This window comes from Rhamphochromis longiceps, linkage group LG9 (genome assembly GCF_057381845.1).
Source record: "Rhamphochromis longiceps isolate RC_006_pf linkage group LG9, R_longiceps_female_GT1.1, whole genome shotgun sequence".
Classification (NCBI taxonomy): domain Eukaryota; kingdom Metazoa; phylum Chordata; class Actinopteri; order Cichliformes; family Cichlidae; genus Rhamphochromis; species Rhamphochromis longiceps.
The window spans coordinates 35,809,675-35,827,821 of NC_140565.1; the positions used below are offsets into that span (position 1 = coordinate 35,809,675).

Genomic DNA, 18,147 nt, shown 5'->3' on the forward strand with positions numbered 1-18,147 from the left:
ACAAAATGAGGCAACCAAACAGGTTTGTCTCTTTATTTTGATCAAGATTAGCCATGCGACTTCATCAACTAATATAAGACTGACGCTTATATAATTTGTATAACTGTCACGGGGTGCCGAGGCAGGCCGTGTGGATTAATAACGGACCCAAGATGCAGACTGCTTAAGTGGAGGGTGAGCTTTATTAACAACAGGTGAAGTACAACAAAAAAGGGTGGCGAGAAACAGAACGGTAAAAACTCTAAACTGGGAAAACTAAAACTAAACACAAAGCCAGAACACGAACGAGGGTACCTTGCAGGGAGAATGCCCAGGAAGCCGGAGGAATAAACACAGAATGACGGAGGGGAATAACGCAGACGAACCAGCAACTAACAGAGGCAGACACGAGGTTAAAATACACAGAAGGATAACGAGGGGATGAGACACAAAAGGAGGGCACAGCTGGGAGTAATCCGACCTGATGAGACAGGGGAAAAGTAAACTGAACACACTGAGAACAGACACGGACCTTCAAAGTAAAATAGGAAACACATACACGTAATGACATAACACACCAACTTAACACAGACTGGGGGACACAGAACATAAGAACATGAACCATGAAACAGAAGAGTACAAACACCCAAGGTACCCAAAACCACAGAATACCAATGAACTAAACATAAACACGGAGTCACAGACTCCGGACCATGACAATAACAATATGAAAACAACTTAGGACTTTTGCCTACCATATGTATAGATATTTTTGCTCATAAAATTGGCATGTTATGGGCATAAAAAGTTCTTAAACACAGGTCTAACCATTTTAGCACACACCTTGGAGATGGTCCCCATGATGTGTCTCATTTTTCTTCCAGCCCTCCACCTTTGCCTCTAAAGAGCTCCATCATCTAGCTCAGAAAAGAATGTGGATAGCAGCGGTACTGTCAATATGTGCAGGAGTTCCTTGTCAATCTGAAAAACATGAACATGATGCCAAAAACCAAAGAAAAAAACAGATTAATAATAACAACAACAATACTACTACTACTGATAATAATAATAATAATAATAATAATAATAATAATAATAATAATAATAATAAGTCAAACATATGAAACTTACTGTTATTGTTGAGGAGGTGTAAGAATCTCAGAGCATGGGAATGTGGCTTTATTTTGCGACATATTTCTGAGGAGAGAAATTATTTAATTAAAATAAAATTATTACTCTTGATGAATTTGTGTTAATATCTACATACTGTGAAATGTGAAGACTGTTAGTCAGCCTTAATGAAGAGCACCAGAGAGCAGAGAAACTAGGACCCGAACAAAGATCCACCTGAATCATTCTGAATTCAAAACAAAAAGAAAATGCACATGCAATTATTGTGACTATTTGGCTCCACACACTCCCTGATATATAAAGCTCCTCTAAGTTACCACACTACATGGGTAAAACATTTAACAAATAGTATTTATCTCTCACACTCCTAACCTAAATAAATATATGAAGAGATATGTGAGCAACTTACCTTACTGTCAAGTATACCAAAGGAGGAACTCCACGTGCGCTCGTTAGCGTCTCAACGGACTCATCTGGTGGGCGTGGAGCATGCGCAATGCATGACACTATCATAGTCGTTGGTTTGATGGACCTCATTCTCATTGGACTGCCATGAATGAATTTAACTCATCAGAATTTTCTTTGACTCATATTCAACAAAAAACAATGAATCATTTAATACCCATAAAAATGATTTCTTCATGCAATGTAAACATATTACTGCTTTGCTAATCAAACACATGCCCTAGTTGATTTTTTTTTTTGAGTGCACATAGTGAGTGAGGAAGGTGACTGGAAAGGAAAAACTCAATGCATCATGGTAATCCACGGCAGCCTACGTCTATTGCAGCATAACTAAGGGAGGATTCAGGGTCACCTGGTCCAGCCCTAACTATATGCTTTAGCAAAAAGGAAAGTTTGAAGCCTAATCTTGAAAGTAGAGATAGTGTCTGTCTCCTGAATCCAAACTGGAAGCTGGTTCCACAGAAGAGGGGCCTGAAAACTGAAGGCTCTGCCTCCCATTCTACTTTTAAATACTCTAGGAACAACAAGTAGGCCTGCAGAGCGAGAGCGAAGTGCTCTAATAGGGTGATATGGTACTACAAGGTCATTAAGATAAGATGGGGTCTGATTATTTAAGACCTTGTATGTGAGGAGCAGGATTTTGAATTCAATTCTGGATTTAACAGGAAGCCAAAACAGGAGAAATCTGCTCTCTCTTTCTAGTCCCTGTCAGGACTCTTGCTGCAGCATTTTGGATTAGCTGAAGGCTTTTCAGTGAGTTTTTAGGACTTCCTGATAATAATGAATTACAGTCGTCCAGCCTGGAAGTAATAAATGCATGAACTAGTTTTTCAGCGTCACTCTGAGACAGGATATTTCTCTCCCTTAGAGATAGGGTGAGAGTTTCTGCCATCCGGGAGGGGCTCAGAGTAGAGCCGCTGCTGCTCCACATCGAAAGGAGCCAGCTGAGGTGGTTCAGGCACAAGGATGCCCCCTGGGCGCCTCCTGGGTGAGGTGTTCCAGGCATGTCCCACCGGGAGGAGGCCCCGGGGCAGACCCAGGACACGCTGGAGAGATTATATCTCTCGGCTGGCCTGGGAACGCCTTGGTGTTCCCCCGGATAAGCTGGAGGAGGTGGCTGGGGAGAGGGAGGTCTGGGCCTCTCTGCTTAGGCTGCTGCCCCCGCGACCCGACCCTGGATAAAGCAGAAGAAGACGGATGGATGGATGGATGGAATGATAAAAAAGGAAACATCACAAAAAACACTTAAGGTCATGAAAATTTATTGTTTATTGAAAAGTATGGGTATTGGTACCAGCGATACTGGCCCGTATTTACTTGGTATTGGATCAATGCCAAAATATGCAGTATCGCACTCCGCTACTGTTTGTGGTTCAAGCTGCAGCTGGAACATTTGGCTTGACTTGGAGGAGAGGAAAACGAGGACTGAAATGCACGCTTGTGGGGAGAATGAGAGAAGTCCAGGCCTTTGTAGCAGAGGTCAAGGGCACCTGAAGGGGAGGTGCATGAGTTCACCATTTATAGCAACTTCTTGGAAAAACATACGATATTCTAGTGAGACAAAGAGAGGAACAAAAAGTGAAATACCTCTGCTTTGTTTGCACAGCACCATTGTGCAATGAAGCGGTGCCAAAAAGAGCCGTGCTGTTTTTCTGAATGCCATTTGACTGAAGAAACAAAACTATTAAATGTCTGACAACTGATATCACAATAAAAAATCTAAAAACTGAAATAAAATCCCCACGGAGAACTTACAAACATAGAAAGGCGCTGCAGAGACTGAAATGCTGTGAGGCAGAGCTAATTACTGAGCCAGGATTACTATTACTATTACATCCACATGACTGTAAGTTAGTTACAAAGCACAGTGTTTTATCCTGAGGTCATTGTCCATCTGGACTCGCTGATTCTTTATTCTGTTGTGTATCTATGTGAAAGACACAAAAATTCAGAGACCAAACTCTAAATGTAAAACATTTAATTTAAAATTGTAAAACAAAAGAGCAAACAGTTTAACAGTTTTTAAGAACCCATGAAAATGCAAATCAGAATAACTCTGACTATTATCCTCACACTGCAATAATGTGAGTTTGATACACATGAAATCCTGTCATCTAAAAATATAAGAATATGTACTGTGACACAATAAAAAAAAAGCTGTATCAACACCGGCCAGTGCTCAGGCAGGCTTCATATCCCTGTATGTGATGGTACAGTTAGTATACGACCTAGGCAGAGGAACAGGAAGTAGCTCAGACTGGAAGGAAAACCAGATCCGGTGTGACCTTTGATGTGGGTGGCACTTGAACATGCTGTGTGGAACTGAGACGGTCCAACGGTTATAAGAATTTGCTGGCAAACCATGAATGATGAATAATGAAGTGGGTGAAGTAAGAGAATGGATGGAGACATGGAGCAGGTAAAAGTGAGAAGCCTAGACAGCTCCCGCATGAAGGCAGTAGACAGGACAAGCTGAGAAAATTAAACTGGGCAGAGCCTCTGTTCACATTCATTTTTGGTCTCAGCATTAAAGGTTATTAATGTATTAATGTACTAACTTAAACCAAACATTAAAACACTTTCTAAGGCATCTTAAATATTAATTATTAAATATTCCACCAGGTGTTTCTTTTATTTGCTAATTTTATCATTTCTTTTTACATTAAGACCCTGTTCCCTCTTTGTTTAGAAGCTGGGCTGTGCGCCACCCTGTATTTTGATCATCTGATTTTAAACTGTTCTACATGTATGCATATGATTGAAAAATGAAACTAAAACTATGCAGTGCAACTGCAAACAAAAAGCAAAATACCTCTGCTTTGTTTGCACAGAGCATTGTGTGATCGAAAGAGTTGCAAAAAAAGAGCCGTGTTGTTTACCTGAAGGCCATTTGACTGATCAAACCAAATTATTAAATGTCTGAGAACGCACATGTCTTTAGCTTTACATTTTCAAGCACATGGAGAACATCCAAACTACACAGAAGGCCTCTGCAGCGCTAATAACTGAGCCAAAATACTGCACCTATTACTATTGAATTATGTAGTGTCAGTTTAATTCTGGGGTTATTGTTCTTTGTTCTCTCGTTTATTTATGTAAAAGAAACCAAAGAATGAGACAAAACTCTAAATTAAAATGAAAAAAAGAGCGAACCCACTCTGGACATGCTCTGAAAAGGAAAATGTAAATCAGAATAGCTGATTTATTATCCTCACACTCCAGTGATGTGAGTCTGTAATGTAAAAATACATGTATTTGTGCTGCACTAAAACCTGGTGTGATGTGAGAAAATTCTGAAAGTGAACTTTTCAACTTTTTCTTGAAAGAAGTGTTACGAATGAAATGCAGGCTTGCAGTTATATGTGTGATTTGACAGAATCTAAATATAATTCTTTGTTGTAAACATGTACTGTTTATGTGAATTTAAGTACGTGAATTTGCTACCCCCCCAAAAACCCATCTCCATAGAGACTGTGTCAGCTTCCAAAAAGACAAAAAACAAACTAAAAACCAGCAACAAACAACTTAAACATAAACAATCACAAAGAAAGAACAATACAGTATCCACATCTGAACCAAAGAGTAAAACAGTGAAATGTGGATTATTAAATATTAGGTCTCTCTCCTCCAAGTCTCTGTTAGTACATGACTTAATAATTGATCAATAAATTGATTTGCTCTGCCTTACAGAAACCTGGTTGCAGCAGGATGATTATGTTAGTTTAAATGAATCAACACCCCCGAGTCATTCTAACTACCAGAAATCTCGAAGCACAGGCCGAGGGGGCGGTGTGGCAGCAAGTTTTCACACCAGCCTATTAATCAACCAAAGACCCAGACAGACTTTTAATTCATTTGAAAGCCTGCTGCTTAACATTGTCCACCCCAGCTGTAAACTCAGAAACCAGTCTTACTTGTTATCATCTATCGTCCACCTGGGCCTTACACAGAGTTTCTGTCTGATTTCTCAGACTTTATATCTGATTTAGTTCTCAGCTCAGATAAAATAATTATTGTGGGTGATTTTAACATCCATGTAGATGCTAAAAATGACAGCCTCAACATGGCATTTAATCTGTTATTAGACTCAATTGGTTTCTCTCAAAATGTAAAAGAACCCACCCACCACTTTAATCACACTCTAGATCTTGTTTTAACATATGGCATCGAACCTGAACATTTAACAGTGTTTCCTGAAAACCCTCTCCTGTCTGATCATTTCCTGATAACATTTACATTTACAATAATTGATTACACAGCGGTGGAGAGTAGACTTTATCACAGTAGATGTCTTTCTGAAAGCGCTGTAACTAAGTTTAAGAATATAATCCACCCACTGTTATCATCTCCAATGCCCTGTACCAACACAGAGCAGAGCAGCTATCTGAACACTACCCCAACAGAGGTCGATTATCTTGTTAATAATTTCACCTCCTCACTACGTACGACTCTGGATACTGTAGCTCCTGTGAAAAATAAGGTCTCAAATCAGAAGTACCTGACTCCGTGGTATAATTCTCAAACACGTAGCCTAAAGCAGATGACTCGTAATCTGGAGAGGAAATGGCGTGTCACAAATCTAGAGGATCATCATTTAGCCTGGAGAAATAGTTTGCTGCTTTATAAGAAAGCCCTCCGCAAAGCCAGAACATCTTACTATTCATCACTGATTGAAGAAAATAAGAACAACCCCAGGTTTCTCTTCAGCACTGTAGCCAGGCTGACAAAAAGTCAGAGCTCTTTTGAGCCAACCATCCCTTTAACGTTAACTAGTAATGACTTCATGAACTTCTTCACAAATAAAATTTTTATCATTAGAGAAAAAAATACCAATAATCATCCCACAGATGTAATATTATCTACAGCTACTCTTAGTACCATTGATGTTAAGTTAGACTCTTTTTCTCCAATTGATCTTTCTGAGTTAGCTTCAATAATTACTTCCTCCAAACCATCAACCTGTCTTTTAGACCCCATTCCTACAAAACTGCTCAAAGAAGTCCTGCCATTAATTAATTCTTCAATCTTAAATATGATCAACCTATCTCTAATGATCGGCTATGTACCACAGGCCTTCAAGCTGGCTGTAGTTAAACCTTTGCTCAAAAAGCATCTCTAGACCCAGCAGTCTTAGCTAATTATAGGCCAATCTCCAACCTTCCTTTATATCAAACATCCTTGAAAGAGTAGTTGTCAAACAGCTAACAGATCATCTGCAGAGGAATGGTTTATTTGAAGAGTTTCAGTCAGGTTTCAGAGCTCATCACAGCACAGAAACAGCTTTAGTGAAGGTTACAAATGATCTTCTTATGGCCTCTGACAGTGGACTCATCTCTGTGCTTGTCCTGCTAGACCTCAGTGCAGCGTTCGATACTGTCGACCATAATATCCTATTAGAGCGATTAGAACATGCTGTAGGTATTACAGGTACTGTGCTGCAGTGGTTTGTATCATATCTATCTAATAGACTCCAATTTGTGCATGTAAATGGAGAGTCCTCTTCACACACTGAGGTTAATTATGGAGTTCCACAGGGTTCAGTGCTAGGACCAATTCTGTTTACATTATACATGCTTCCCTTAGGCAGCATCATTAGAAGACATAGCATACATTTACACTGCTATGCCGATGACACCCAGCTCTATCTGTCCATGAAGCCAGATAACACACACCAATGAGTTAAACTGCAGGAATGTCTTAAAGACATAAAGACCTGGATGGCCGCTAACTTTCTGCTTCTTAATTCAGATCAAACTGAGGTTATTGCACTCGGCCCTGAAAATCTTAGAAATATGGTATCTAAGCAGATTCTTACTCTGGATGGCATTACCTTGGCCTCCAGTAACGCTGTGAGGAACCTTGGAGTCATTTTTGACCAGGACATGTCCTTCAATGCACATATTAAACAAATATGTAAGACTGCTTTCTTCCATTTGTGCAACATAGAAATATCCTGTCTCAGAGTGACGCTGAAAAACTAGTTCATGCATTTATTACTTCCAGGCTGGACGACTGTAATTCATTATTATCAGGATGTCCTAAAAACTCCCTGAAAAGCCTTCAGCTGATCCAAAATGCTGCAGCAAGAGTCCTGACAGGGACTAGAAAGAGAGAGCAGATTTCTCCTGTACCATATCACCCTATTAGAGCACTTCGCTCTCGCACTGCAGGCCTACTTGTTGTTCCTACAGTATTTAAAAGTAGAATGGGAGGGAGAGCCTTCAGTTTTCAGGCCCCTCTTCTGTGGAACCAGCTTCCAGTTTGGATTCAGGAGACAGACACTATCTCTACTTTCAAGATTAGGCTTCAAACTTTCCTTTTTGCTAAAGCATATAGTTAGGGCTGGACCAGGTGACCCTGAATCCTCCCTTAGTTATGCTGCAATAGACGTAGGCTGCCGTGGATTCCCATGATGCATTGAGTTTTTCCTTTCCAGTCACCTTTCTCACTCACTATGTATTAACAGACCTCTCTGCATTGAATCATATCTGTTATTAACCTCTGTCTCTCTTCCACAGCATGTCTTTATCCTGTCTTCCTTCTCTCACCCCAACCGGTCGCAGCAGATGGCCCCGCCCCTCCCTGAGCCTGGTTCTGCTGGAGGTTTCTTCCTGTTAAAAGGGAGTTTTTCCTTCCCACTGTCGCCAAAGTGCTGCTCATAGGGGGTCATATGATTGTTGGGTTTTTCTCTGTATCTATGAGGCGACTTTTGTTGTGATTTGGCGCTATATAAATAAAATTGAATTGAATTGAATTGAAGTACTGTCAGATTTTAAAACTGTCTTTAAAAGAATCAAAGTAGAAACTATCACGTGGATTAAACTGGTTTTCAGGCGTAACCCTGTGTTTACAGGATAACAATAACACGGTCTGTGTGCCAGGAATCAGATAAGTTAGGTTTCATTTACTCATTTACAGTATATATTTTTTTTTAAACAGGTGTGTTTTCCTGCTCAGACCAGTTTTGCAGCTCCTATTGTTCTCTCACATAGCGTGCATGCCACTAGACTTGGCAGGACTGTGCCCTGCTTCGTATATAAAGATGCTGCAGGTGGATGTGAGCAGCATCTCTGGAGACAGAGGTGGGTTTGGAGGATCATGGCGTCCACACTGATGCTCCTGCTTCAGCTGCTCCTGGTCTCACTGGTGTCTGCTTCTCATTACTTTGGGGGAACCACGACCTACACCTACAAAGGAAGAAACCCTGATGGCTCTTTTAATGTGAGATACACAACGTTTAACTGTACTTAATGTTAATGACAGATAATAAGTGAAGCTGTTGTCCCGACTGTGGCAGGTCTGATTATTCTGATAGAATAAACTTTCACTTTTCAGCCTTTTCCTTGAATTCCTTAATTTTTGCTTCTTAACTTATGCATGCATTTTTAAACACTTTGTCTTTTATTAAAGTTTAAACAAATACTAAACTTTATTTTTTTAAACTATTGAGAACAACTAATAAATGTTCATCAATGAAAATATTATGAAAAACACAATAATAATAATAATTATGATGATGATGAAGATGATTATTATTGTGTTTCACTTTCTTCACCTCTAAATCCAGAGTGCTTTGACTAATCAATGGCTGCAGACGTGGCTTCCATGACCTACATTTGTTATTGATTGTGTTAAAATTGTGATCACATGATCAAACGCAGATACAGAACCTTCTTCATACTGATAACGTGGAGTAAAACTGAAATAACTGGTGAGAATCTGACTGAGTTGATTATATGATATTTGCTATAGGTTCAAATTCGGGACAGGGACACCTATGATGGATGTTACTACTCCCTCGGCTGGTATTGTTCCAGTGGATACTGTGGCTACACCTCCACAAGTCAGAGAGGCACACTGGACAGCAGCACCAGTGCTCCACTCTATAACAGACAATGGTGTGAAGCTGAAACCGTCACCACGCGGGTCGTCCCGAGCAACAGACCTTTTGAAATGCAGTGAGCATTTTTCATTTTAAGTATGAAGATACTGTTGATGTGCTTCATTGTGTGTAATTATTGGTTATTAATTTTTATTAATTATTATTCATCTAAAGTCACCACAGTCATTAAATCTGTCTGATATTATGATAAAACAAGAGCTTGGTGGGTGGATGACTTTGTTATTTCCAAACAAACCAGGGCAGCGAGCTGCTGCTGGATATACAGACGTGACAACAATTATTATTGGTACTTGAACACTCTTGTGGATTTGGGAGAAAGATCCGACACTGGAAAACCAAACAGAGCACCAGAAGTTGCCATCCTACCTTTCCTCAGGTAAGCTTCCTGAAGTTTGATTTAAACTGTTAGCCTCTGAACTGAAATCTGAATTTCAAAATGTCAGCAAAACCTGCTTCTCTCAAAAAGGGAAACAACACGCTCATTTGTTTTTATCAACCAGCAGTCAAATTAAAACATTATACTTACTGACCAAGCATCATTTAAGCAGCCAGGACTTATTTGGTAATTTTGGCTGTGAAAGGCCCAGAAATCTATAAGTGAATGCTTTTGCCCCCTTTTCAGAACAACCTCATCTGGCATTCATTTTACATTATTGTATTATTATGACAACGGAACAACAGTAAAAAAAATAAAAAACGAACTTTGTTTTTTCAGATTTATAGTTAACTGGAAACAGATATCTAACAAAATGTAACACAACATCAATTTTAAATATCAACAATGCTAAATATGATTTTTAGCATAGCACGTTTTGCACACATTTAAAATATGTGCAAAACGTTTTTGAGCCGGGCCACTCAGTTTTGTAAATGTCCAGGCCTTATTGGGGGCGTTGCTGCTTCTCCACACCCACCTCTCTGCTCGTGCGTCATCAATTTTTACTTGTGATTGGACTGAAACCGTTGCATTTTCCCTCTAGCGTAAACGACGTCGGAGTTACAGTCATTTAAAAAGCACTTGTAAAGGGTTAATTTAATTTACAGTGAGAACTCTACCAGTTGCTGTATAATTACTTCTTTCATTTAGATTTATTTTTAAGTCTATTTTTCCTTCAGCTCTGTCATTAAACATATTTTTCTTTTTACCTTTTTGATCAATTTTCTATACAAGATAATCATGCCAGTGCTTGACTCATGTTACTGTGTGAGACACTGACAGAGACTTTGTTAATGTGTTTATTGAAGAGTTCCTGAAAACTGCCCACGGACATACAAGCTGATGTCCTTTGATCCTGATGGAGACAAAGTCAGATGCAGATATGGAAATCCAGGAAGTGCAGAGTGCTACGGCTGCACCCAACATTCAGGCTTCCACTTAGACCAGGTTAGCTGATGTTCTAATGCACTGTACAATAACTCACTTGTGGTTTTTCCCTTTTAACTCCAAAATGTCCCACTGTCAGGACTCCTGCACGTTACATTACCAATACACTAATGCTGACCCCAGGGTGAATGCATTTGAGTTGGTGGTGGAGGATTTCCCACAAGGACACATCAGTCTGAGATACTCCGATGGATCCCAGTCCTCCAGGTCTCCTCTGTCCGCAAGAAGGAAACAATCTGCCACCATGTATCCAACAACTACATACCCCCCCACTACCACATCATGGTGGTGGTGGTCAACTACAGCCACTCCTACTACAACTACAGCTGCACCATGGTGGTGGTGGGGGTCAACGACAGCTGCCCCCACTACCACATCATGGTGGTGGTGGACAACTACAGCCGCTCCTACTACAACTACAGCTGCACCATGGTGGTGGTGGGGGTCAACGACAGCTGCCCCCACTACCACATCATGGTGGTGGTGGACAACTAGAGCTGCCCCCACTACAACTACAACAGCCGCTCCTACTACAACTACAGCTGCACCCACTACAACTACAGCTGTGCCCACTACAACTACAGCTGCCCCCACTACAACTACAGCTGTGCCCACTACAACTACAGCCGCTCCTACTACAACTACAGCTGCACCCACTACAACTACAGCTGCCCCCACTACAACTACAGCTGCCCCCACTACAACTACAGCTGCACCCACTACAACTACAGCTGCCCCCACTACAACTACAGCTGCACCCACTACAACTACAACAGCCGCACCCACTACAACTACAGCTGCCCCCACTACAACTACAACAGCCCCCACTACCACACCATGGTGGTGGACTACGGGCAGACCGCTGCAGGCGACCTCTCCTCCCCTCAGTAAACTACCGTTGCAGTTCTCTTTCGTTGGTAAGGCCCATTGTTGTCTCAGTGTTTGATGATGTGATGATGCAGCACACTCCGCTCTGCTCCGTTCTCAGCATGTTGCTGCTTTCATGACTCTGCACATGAAGACAGTGGTAACTGTGGTAGAAACAGCTGATCACAACAGACCTTTAAGACTTTTTATATATTCAGTTACCTACATTTATATATTTTTTTAAATATTTTAAGCGTGTATTCTCCTTATTGTGTTTATTTGTTACATTTATTATTTTTTCCCAAATAACTTGTAAAATGTACTCATTTACTCATGTGACCCACAGTTTATCTTAAAAACTTAATATTCATTTTACCTGTTTGCACTGAATTCTTCAGCAGCCCAAGAACCAAACTCCACTTCACGTGTTTGTTTAAAGCCTTAAACTTTTGCTATGCAGACAGCTGCTTCTTCCTGTTTGGTAATGGATGCTTATTTGTTACTACTCTAACTGTACTCCAGTGGATCCACCTGCTCCTTCATGCCAGGAGGGACTATACTTGCCCCAGTTTGTGCACCCAACACCTGCACACGGACAGCGCATTCATGCAGAGGTCAACAAAGAGGTGGAGATCAGAATCAAAGCACAGGCTTCATATGCAGCGTGAGTGAGACAAAGCTTGATTAAGGAGGCCTGATGGCAGCGAAGCATTATTATCACTTCAGCAGGAAAGCTCAGCTCAGCATTAATGAGCTAATCCTTGTTTCCTTCTGTGGTTTTCTTACAGAATACAAGATATCATCATGAGCGGGCCAATGAATATGACCAAGCACAGAACCACACATAATGAGTTTGTGCTTCGGTGGACGCCGTTCTCCAGCGATCTGGGAGATTATTTCCCAGTGTGCTTTGCTGTTGAATCGGCGACAGGGTTAGCCTCGGTTTCATTCCTTTAAACACAGAAATAGTTTGGGAGAGCAAAGTCATGATTGGACTCTTTGTGGGTTTTTCAGGTCAGCAGTGACCAGTTTTCCAGGCAATACCCACTCTCATAACCACGGCACCCCGACTTCACAGTAAGTGACTTTTTGTTGTTTTTAGTGCTTTAAAAAAATGGATTTTCTGTCTAGGTGTGAGAAGTTTAAATAAATGTGCTTTTGGAATAAATAATGCCACTATGAACAAATTATAAAATGAAGCTCTCCTCATTTGACCTTAAGCTTTACAATTTCAAGAGTATTTGAAGAAATAATAAAAAGGAAAATTATTTAAGTCACACATTAAGTCAACTTATCATCGTTCTGTCTCTTCAGGTCCGGCGTCTATCAGTCCGAGATGAGGTGTGTCATCTTGAAAGTTGGAACAGAGGAAAGTGAGTCTAAAGTTGTCTTTGATATCAAAATTTAAAAAAAAATAAATAAATAAAAAACAAAATAAATAACTAAAAATAAAAATAGAAAATATGTCAACTTTTTGGACATATTCTCAATTTTCTATTGTCAATATTTTTTTTTTAGACTTAACTCATTCTTTTTATAGTTAATATTCTAACTTTTTGACAATTGAAGTTGGAGAATTTTGACATATTTCTGGCAACATTAAAATAAACTGAAATTGTAAATCTTTAAATCTGTTGTGTTGGATTGCATTAGGTTTAGCTTAATGAAGTGTCATGGTCTGCGAGGGCAGACCGTGTGGAGTGAGTTGAGGACCCAAGAGCAGACAGAGGCGAGGAGACAAAACTGAACTTAACAAAAAGCGAGCCTTTATTTAGGGCCAAAAACTCACGGAAAAAACAACAAGAAAGTAACTGAGGGAAAACCTGAACATATACTAGGAAACTATGACTCTTACTGAGAATTTAGACTATGACTAAACAATATACAAACTATGACAAGGGGTAGGGGCGATACACAGACAACACAACGGCAAACAAAGGAAGACTGAGGACTTAAATACACACATGAGGTGATCAGGGGAAGTGGAGACACATGAGGACACAGCTGACTCGAATGAAACATAATGACAATACAGAGGAGAGCAACATTAACTACAATGAACAAAGGACACCAGACTCTTCCAAAATAAAACAGGAAACACGGAGACATAGACATGAACTTAACATAACCGACAAGAAACATGACACGTAGACGCAGGAACCAGGGAGACTGAGGACAGGGGGAGATGACAGAAACAACTAAGAAATAAGGACTAACCAGCAACCTAGAAATTAACTAGATCGAAAATGAATACAAAAATACCTAAAACTCAAACACTGGGTCACACGACCCAGTACCGTGACATGAAGAGTCCTTTGAATGGGTATCATAAGGTAAATTCTAAGTCTGTATGTTTTCTTACATCATATTTTATATGTTTTTAACTTGTTTCAGTTAAAACCAACGTGATCTGCACTGAGTCTGAAATGAGAGTAGAGGTGGAGAAATCGTCCCTCCGTGGACTCCGTGAGGATCACCTGCGTCTCAGTGAGCCCAGCAACACCCTCTGCAGCCTGGAGAGATACTCCAACAGCACTCACATCATCGGCGTCATCCCTCTCAATGCTTGTGGCACTCAGATCGAGGTAACCAGAGCTCCTTTGTATCTATTCTGTTGTTGTTGGTTTAGATATCAGAACGAGGACTGACAGAGTGATGTTTGACTCTGCAGGAAGACGAGGAACATCTCATTTTCAAGAATGAAATCACCACAGTGGATGACAGCGGAGCTCTGATCACCAGGAAACATAACCTGGAAGTAGAGTTCTACTGTCAGTACCCCAAAAAGGGGAACGTGTCACTGGGCTTCACAGCACACAGGACGATGGTGGAAGTGTTTGATAAAGGCTTCGGCACGTTCACCTACCAGTTTGAGTTTTACCCCAACAACCAGTTCAGAAGCATCATTGATCCCAGTTCGTACCCTCTGGAGTACGACGTAGGGCAGAAGATTTACATGGAGATAGATGCGTCCTCCATAGTCAACGACACCGAGATGTTTGTGGAGTCCTGCAGAGCCTCACCGTACGACAACCCCAATTCCCAGCCAACCTACTCCATCATTGAAGACGGGTACGCATGTGCTGATGGAAGTGAAGTGTATATTATTTAGGGCACATCAGTTACCTCAACATTTGATAATTTGGCCAAGTTTGATACGAAAACCCACCATTGGATCAATATATAAAAGAAAAGAAGGAAACCCAGAGTTTTACCAAAGTTTTCTCTTTTCTTTGATTCTGAAATGCTGTAGAAACCCTGTGATGTCTCTGCTTCTGTAGCAGCTTTGATTGTAAGACATGGAGTTACAGCAGCTGTGTCGTCTTTGTGCTCGGCTCTGATTAGGTGCCCCGTGGACCCAACTGTGATGATCCATGAGACCGACAACAAGAGACAGTTTAGATTCTGCATCGAGGCCTTCAAGTTCATCGGTTTGCACGATCAGGTAAAGAACTGTAGATATCTAGAAGCTCCAATTTCTAAAAGCACTAATAAATATGCCCAATTTGTGTTTTCTCCTTGGCTGGGATGGAGAAGCAAAGGTTTGACTGCAGCTCTGCTCTTGTTCCACTAGAGGGGGCAACTGTACGTCTTCTGATATACTGACAGTGTGTCCTGTTTCACTCAGGTATACATCAGCTGTTCAGTAATGATGTGTGAAGCAGGGAATCCCAACAGCAGGTGCTCACAGGGATGCATCAACTCAAACCATCACCACCACTCCCACCGCCGAAAGAGGGACTCTGCCATCCAGACTGCAGCGCACTTCGTTTCCCAGGGTCCTCTGCGCTTGAAGAGGTCAGCAGACACCAGCATGAGTGCAGGTATGGAAACACAAAGTGCTTCTTAACATTAGCTTCTTTGTTTGACTTTCACTAAAGTGTGAACAATGCTGAGGTTCTATTGTGGTCTTCAGGGAACAACCTGAACCTGAACCTGAACCTGGTCTTCATCGCTGGATGTCTTCTTGCTGCTGTTGCCATGATCTGTGGAGTGCTCCTGTACAGGGCCAAAATGTCAAAGGTCAAATACCAGCGTTTGGCCTCGAGTGAAAATTAAGACAGCAGTGTAATCAGAATACCAGTTCCTGCATTACTTTTCAATGAACCTCATTTTGCTGTCAGAGTTTCGGTGTTTGTGTATCTGCTCATGTTTAAATCAATCATGAATTTAATTCTTTATAATTCAGCTTCATTTGTGTAGCGTGAACTCACAACAACAGTCACCTCAATTAGCTTTATAATGTAGGGCACAGTCCCAGCTGTTACAGCTGTATTTGTGTTTGCCAGCTTTAAGAGAAAACAGACATAAAACAGACTTTGAAAGATGAATCTTTGGCTTGTTGTTCAGTCGTGCAGCTTTACAGCAGCTTTTCTTTTTATATGTTAGAGTGTGATTCACAGAAAGCGTGAATTAACCTGTGCTCCTCTATAATCATTTCTATGCACATTTGAATAAATTTGACACCAACATTAAAGCGGTTATTATAAACTTTTCTTCAATAAAAATCATTAAAGGCGCTCTCACGTGTTAGTGCTTTTCTTTCATTCTCTGCTCTACTGCATTTCATTAGCCTGCATGTTCACACGTGAATCGGCAATAAAGTTAAATTCTAATCAGTACTCTTCATCAGCTGGTTACCAGGCAACCTGAAATGCTCAAGAAGCCGTTTTTTGTGGCTCCCGCCCTGACATGTAAAATGAGGGAAACACTACATGTGTGTTAAAAAGTACAGTGTGTTGCATTTATGAAATCAATGGGCTGCTGCAGAGAAAACTACAATTTTCTGCGTGCAATAAAAACAAAAAGTTGAAGGTTGCGTTCAAATAAAATACATTTCTATTTGAGCCCTGCTGGTATTTATGAAGGAAACAGCCAAACTTAAATCGTGCAGCGTGCCGTCATCATGCTGTCGCAGGCGTGCAGTCGGCCTGAAGAAAAAAAGAGTATTTCACTGAATGATGTAAAACATAAATGTGCTGAATGACAACCAACTGAAACATTTATTGTGCCTGGTTAATGTCAGCGTTGTTCCTGAACCTCAGCGCACATCGGTCAGACACCACCTTCATCTTTATTCTGGAAATCGATTTCAAGCTTTAACTTTTTGTGTTTTGAGAGGTTCTCTCCTCATATTTGCCATCAAACGTTCAGTTTTCTTCAGGAACATTTCTTGGATTTGTCCTTGTTCAACCGAGGAAAAGCTCACAAATCCTAATCTTCAAATTTTGAATGACATTTATAACAAAACAAAACTGAAGAACTGAGATGAAAATGAATTGAAACAGCCGTTAGTCTCGGGGAGCAGCGGGAAGAAGGAGCCACACAGAAAGCTCGCTCCAGACTAGTGATGGGTCGTTCGCGAACGAAATGGCTCTTAGAGCCGACTCTTTGACGTGAACGACGCGAGCCGGCTCCTTATCGCGAGCCGTCACGTGGGTTTTTTTTTTTTTTTTTTTTTTTTTCTTTCTCTCAGCCTCTCTCTCGCACTTTTTTTCCGCTTCACTCTGCACGCGAGCCTTGTGCTTTATGCTGGGCAGAGGGGGGAGGGGCGGTAGTTACACTCAGTAGCACAGGAACAGAGCCAGAGAGAGAGAAAGAGAGGCAGGGACAACAACATTAGAAAGGTATAGTAATCATCCACAACTATTTTCAGTTGCAGATGATAAAGGATTGAGAAAGTTTATTCATGCAGGTCCATATGACAGAGAATATGCATGTTCTTTTAGTTTTCATATTATAATTTATATTTAATTGTGTTGTGGTTTGCAGTGTTTTGTGTTCTTTTCACTTTAAATTTGTGAAAGGAAAAAGCTGAAAATTTAAATAGTTAAAACTTGAAATGTGAATAGTTGATTTTTGTATTATATGATTTATTTATTACATTTTATGTGGAGTGAATAAATAAAAGTATATTTACGGTGGCCCCTAGAGACAAAGCACATACAAACTTCAAATCACGTACGAACTCTGAAGCATGTACAAACTCCAAAACACGTAAAAACACGTACAAACTCCAAAACACGTAAAAACTCCAAAACACGTAAAAACACGTACAAACTCCGAAGCACGTAAAAACTCAGAAGCACATAAAAACTCAAAACACGTACAAAAGACAACAGAAGTGCTCCAGGATGCTGGGCGCAGTGTTGAGCCTTTGTTATCTTGTGGCTACACAAGCCAGCAAGTACCAACGACCGGATTTGGTGTGTGGTAATAACAGGTAAATGAACTTTTTTTTAAATTATTTGAATATATATATGAGTGCCTGTGTATAAATACACAAACAATACACACATGCTTTCAATTGTGTAATTTAAGTGATCTAGTAGCTCGGCTTTGGAAGTTCAGTTCATGCTAGAAATGTGTTTTGGAGTTTGTACGTGTTTTGTCTCTAGGGGCCACCGCATATATTTAT

General features: G+C 40.6%; 1 protein-coding gene across 1 annotated transcript; it reads left to right on the forward strand.

Moving 5' to 3' along the window:
• The first annotated feature begins 8,673 nt into the window (after positions 1–8,673).
• On the forward strand, positions 8,674–16,118 carry LOC146662795 (uncharacterized). The gene is made up of 14 exons (XM_085417639.1): positions 8,674–8,796; positions 9,328–9,533; positions 9,717–9,854; positions 10,724–10,862; positions 10,942–11,779; positions 12,252–12,393; positions 12,518–12,661; positions 12,744–12,806; positions 13,044–13,102; positions 14,124–14,314; positions 14,401–14,801; positions 15,075–15,174; positions 15,358–15,553; positions 15,646–16,118. Exons 1-14 carry the CDS (start codon positions 8,674–8,676, stop codon positions 15,786–15,788), a joined length of 2,883 nt encoding a protein of 960 aa, XP_085273765.1. The 3' UTR covers positions 15,789–16,118.
• Positions 16,119–18,147: the final 2,029 nt, after the last annotated feature.

Excerpts from the sequence above, each read along its gene's own strand:
- LOC146662795 (XM_085417639.1), top strand. The coding sequence starts at position 8,674 with ATGGCGTCCACACTGATGCTCCTGCTTCAGCTGCTCCTGGTCTCACTG. Across the intron at positions 11,780-12,251 it reads GTTGCAGTTCTCTTTCGTTG|TGGATCCACCTGCTCCTTCA; the intron begins GTAAGGCCCATT and ends ACTGTACTCCAG. Across the intron at positions 14,315-14,400 it reads CTTGTGGCACTCAGATCGAG|GAAGACGAGGAACATCTCAT; the intron begins GTAACCAGAGCT and ends TTGACTCTGCAG.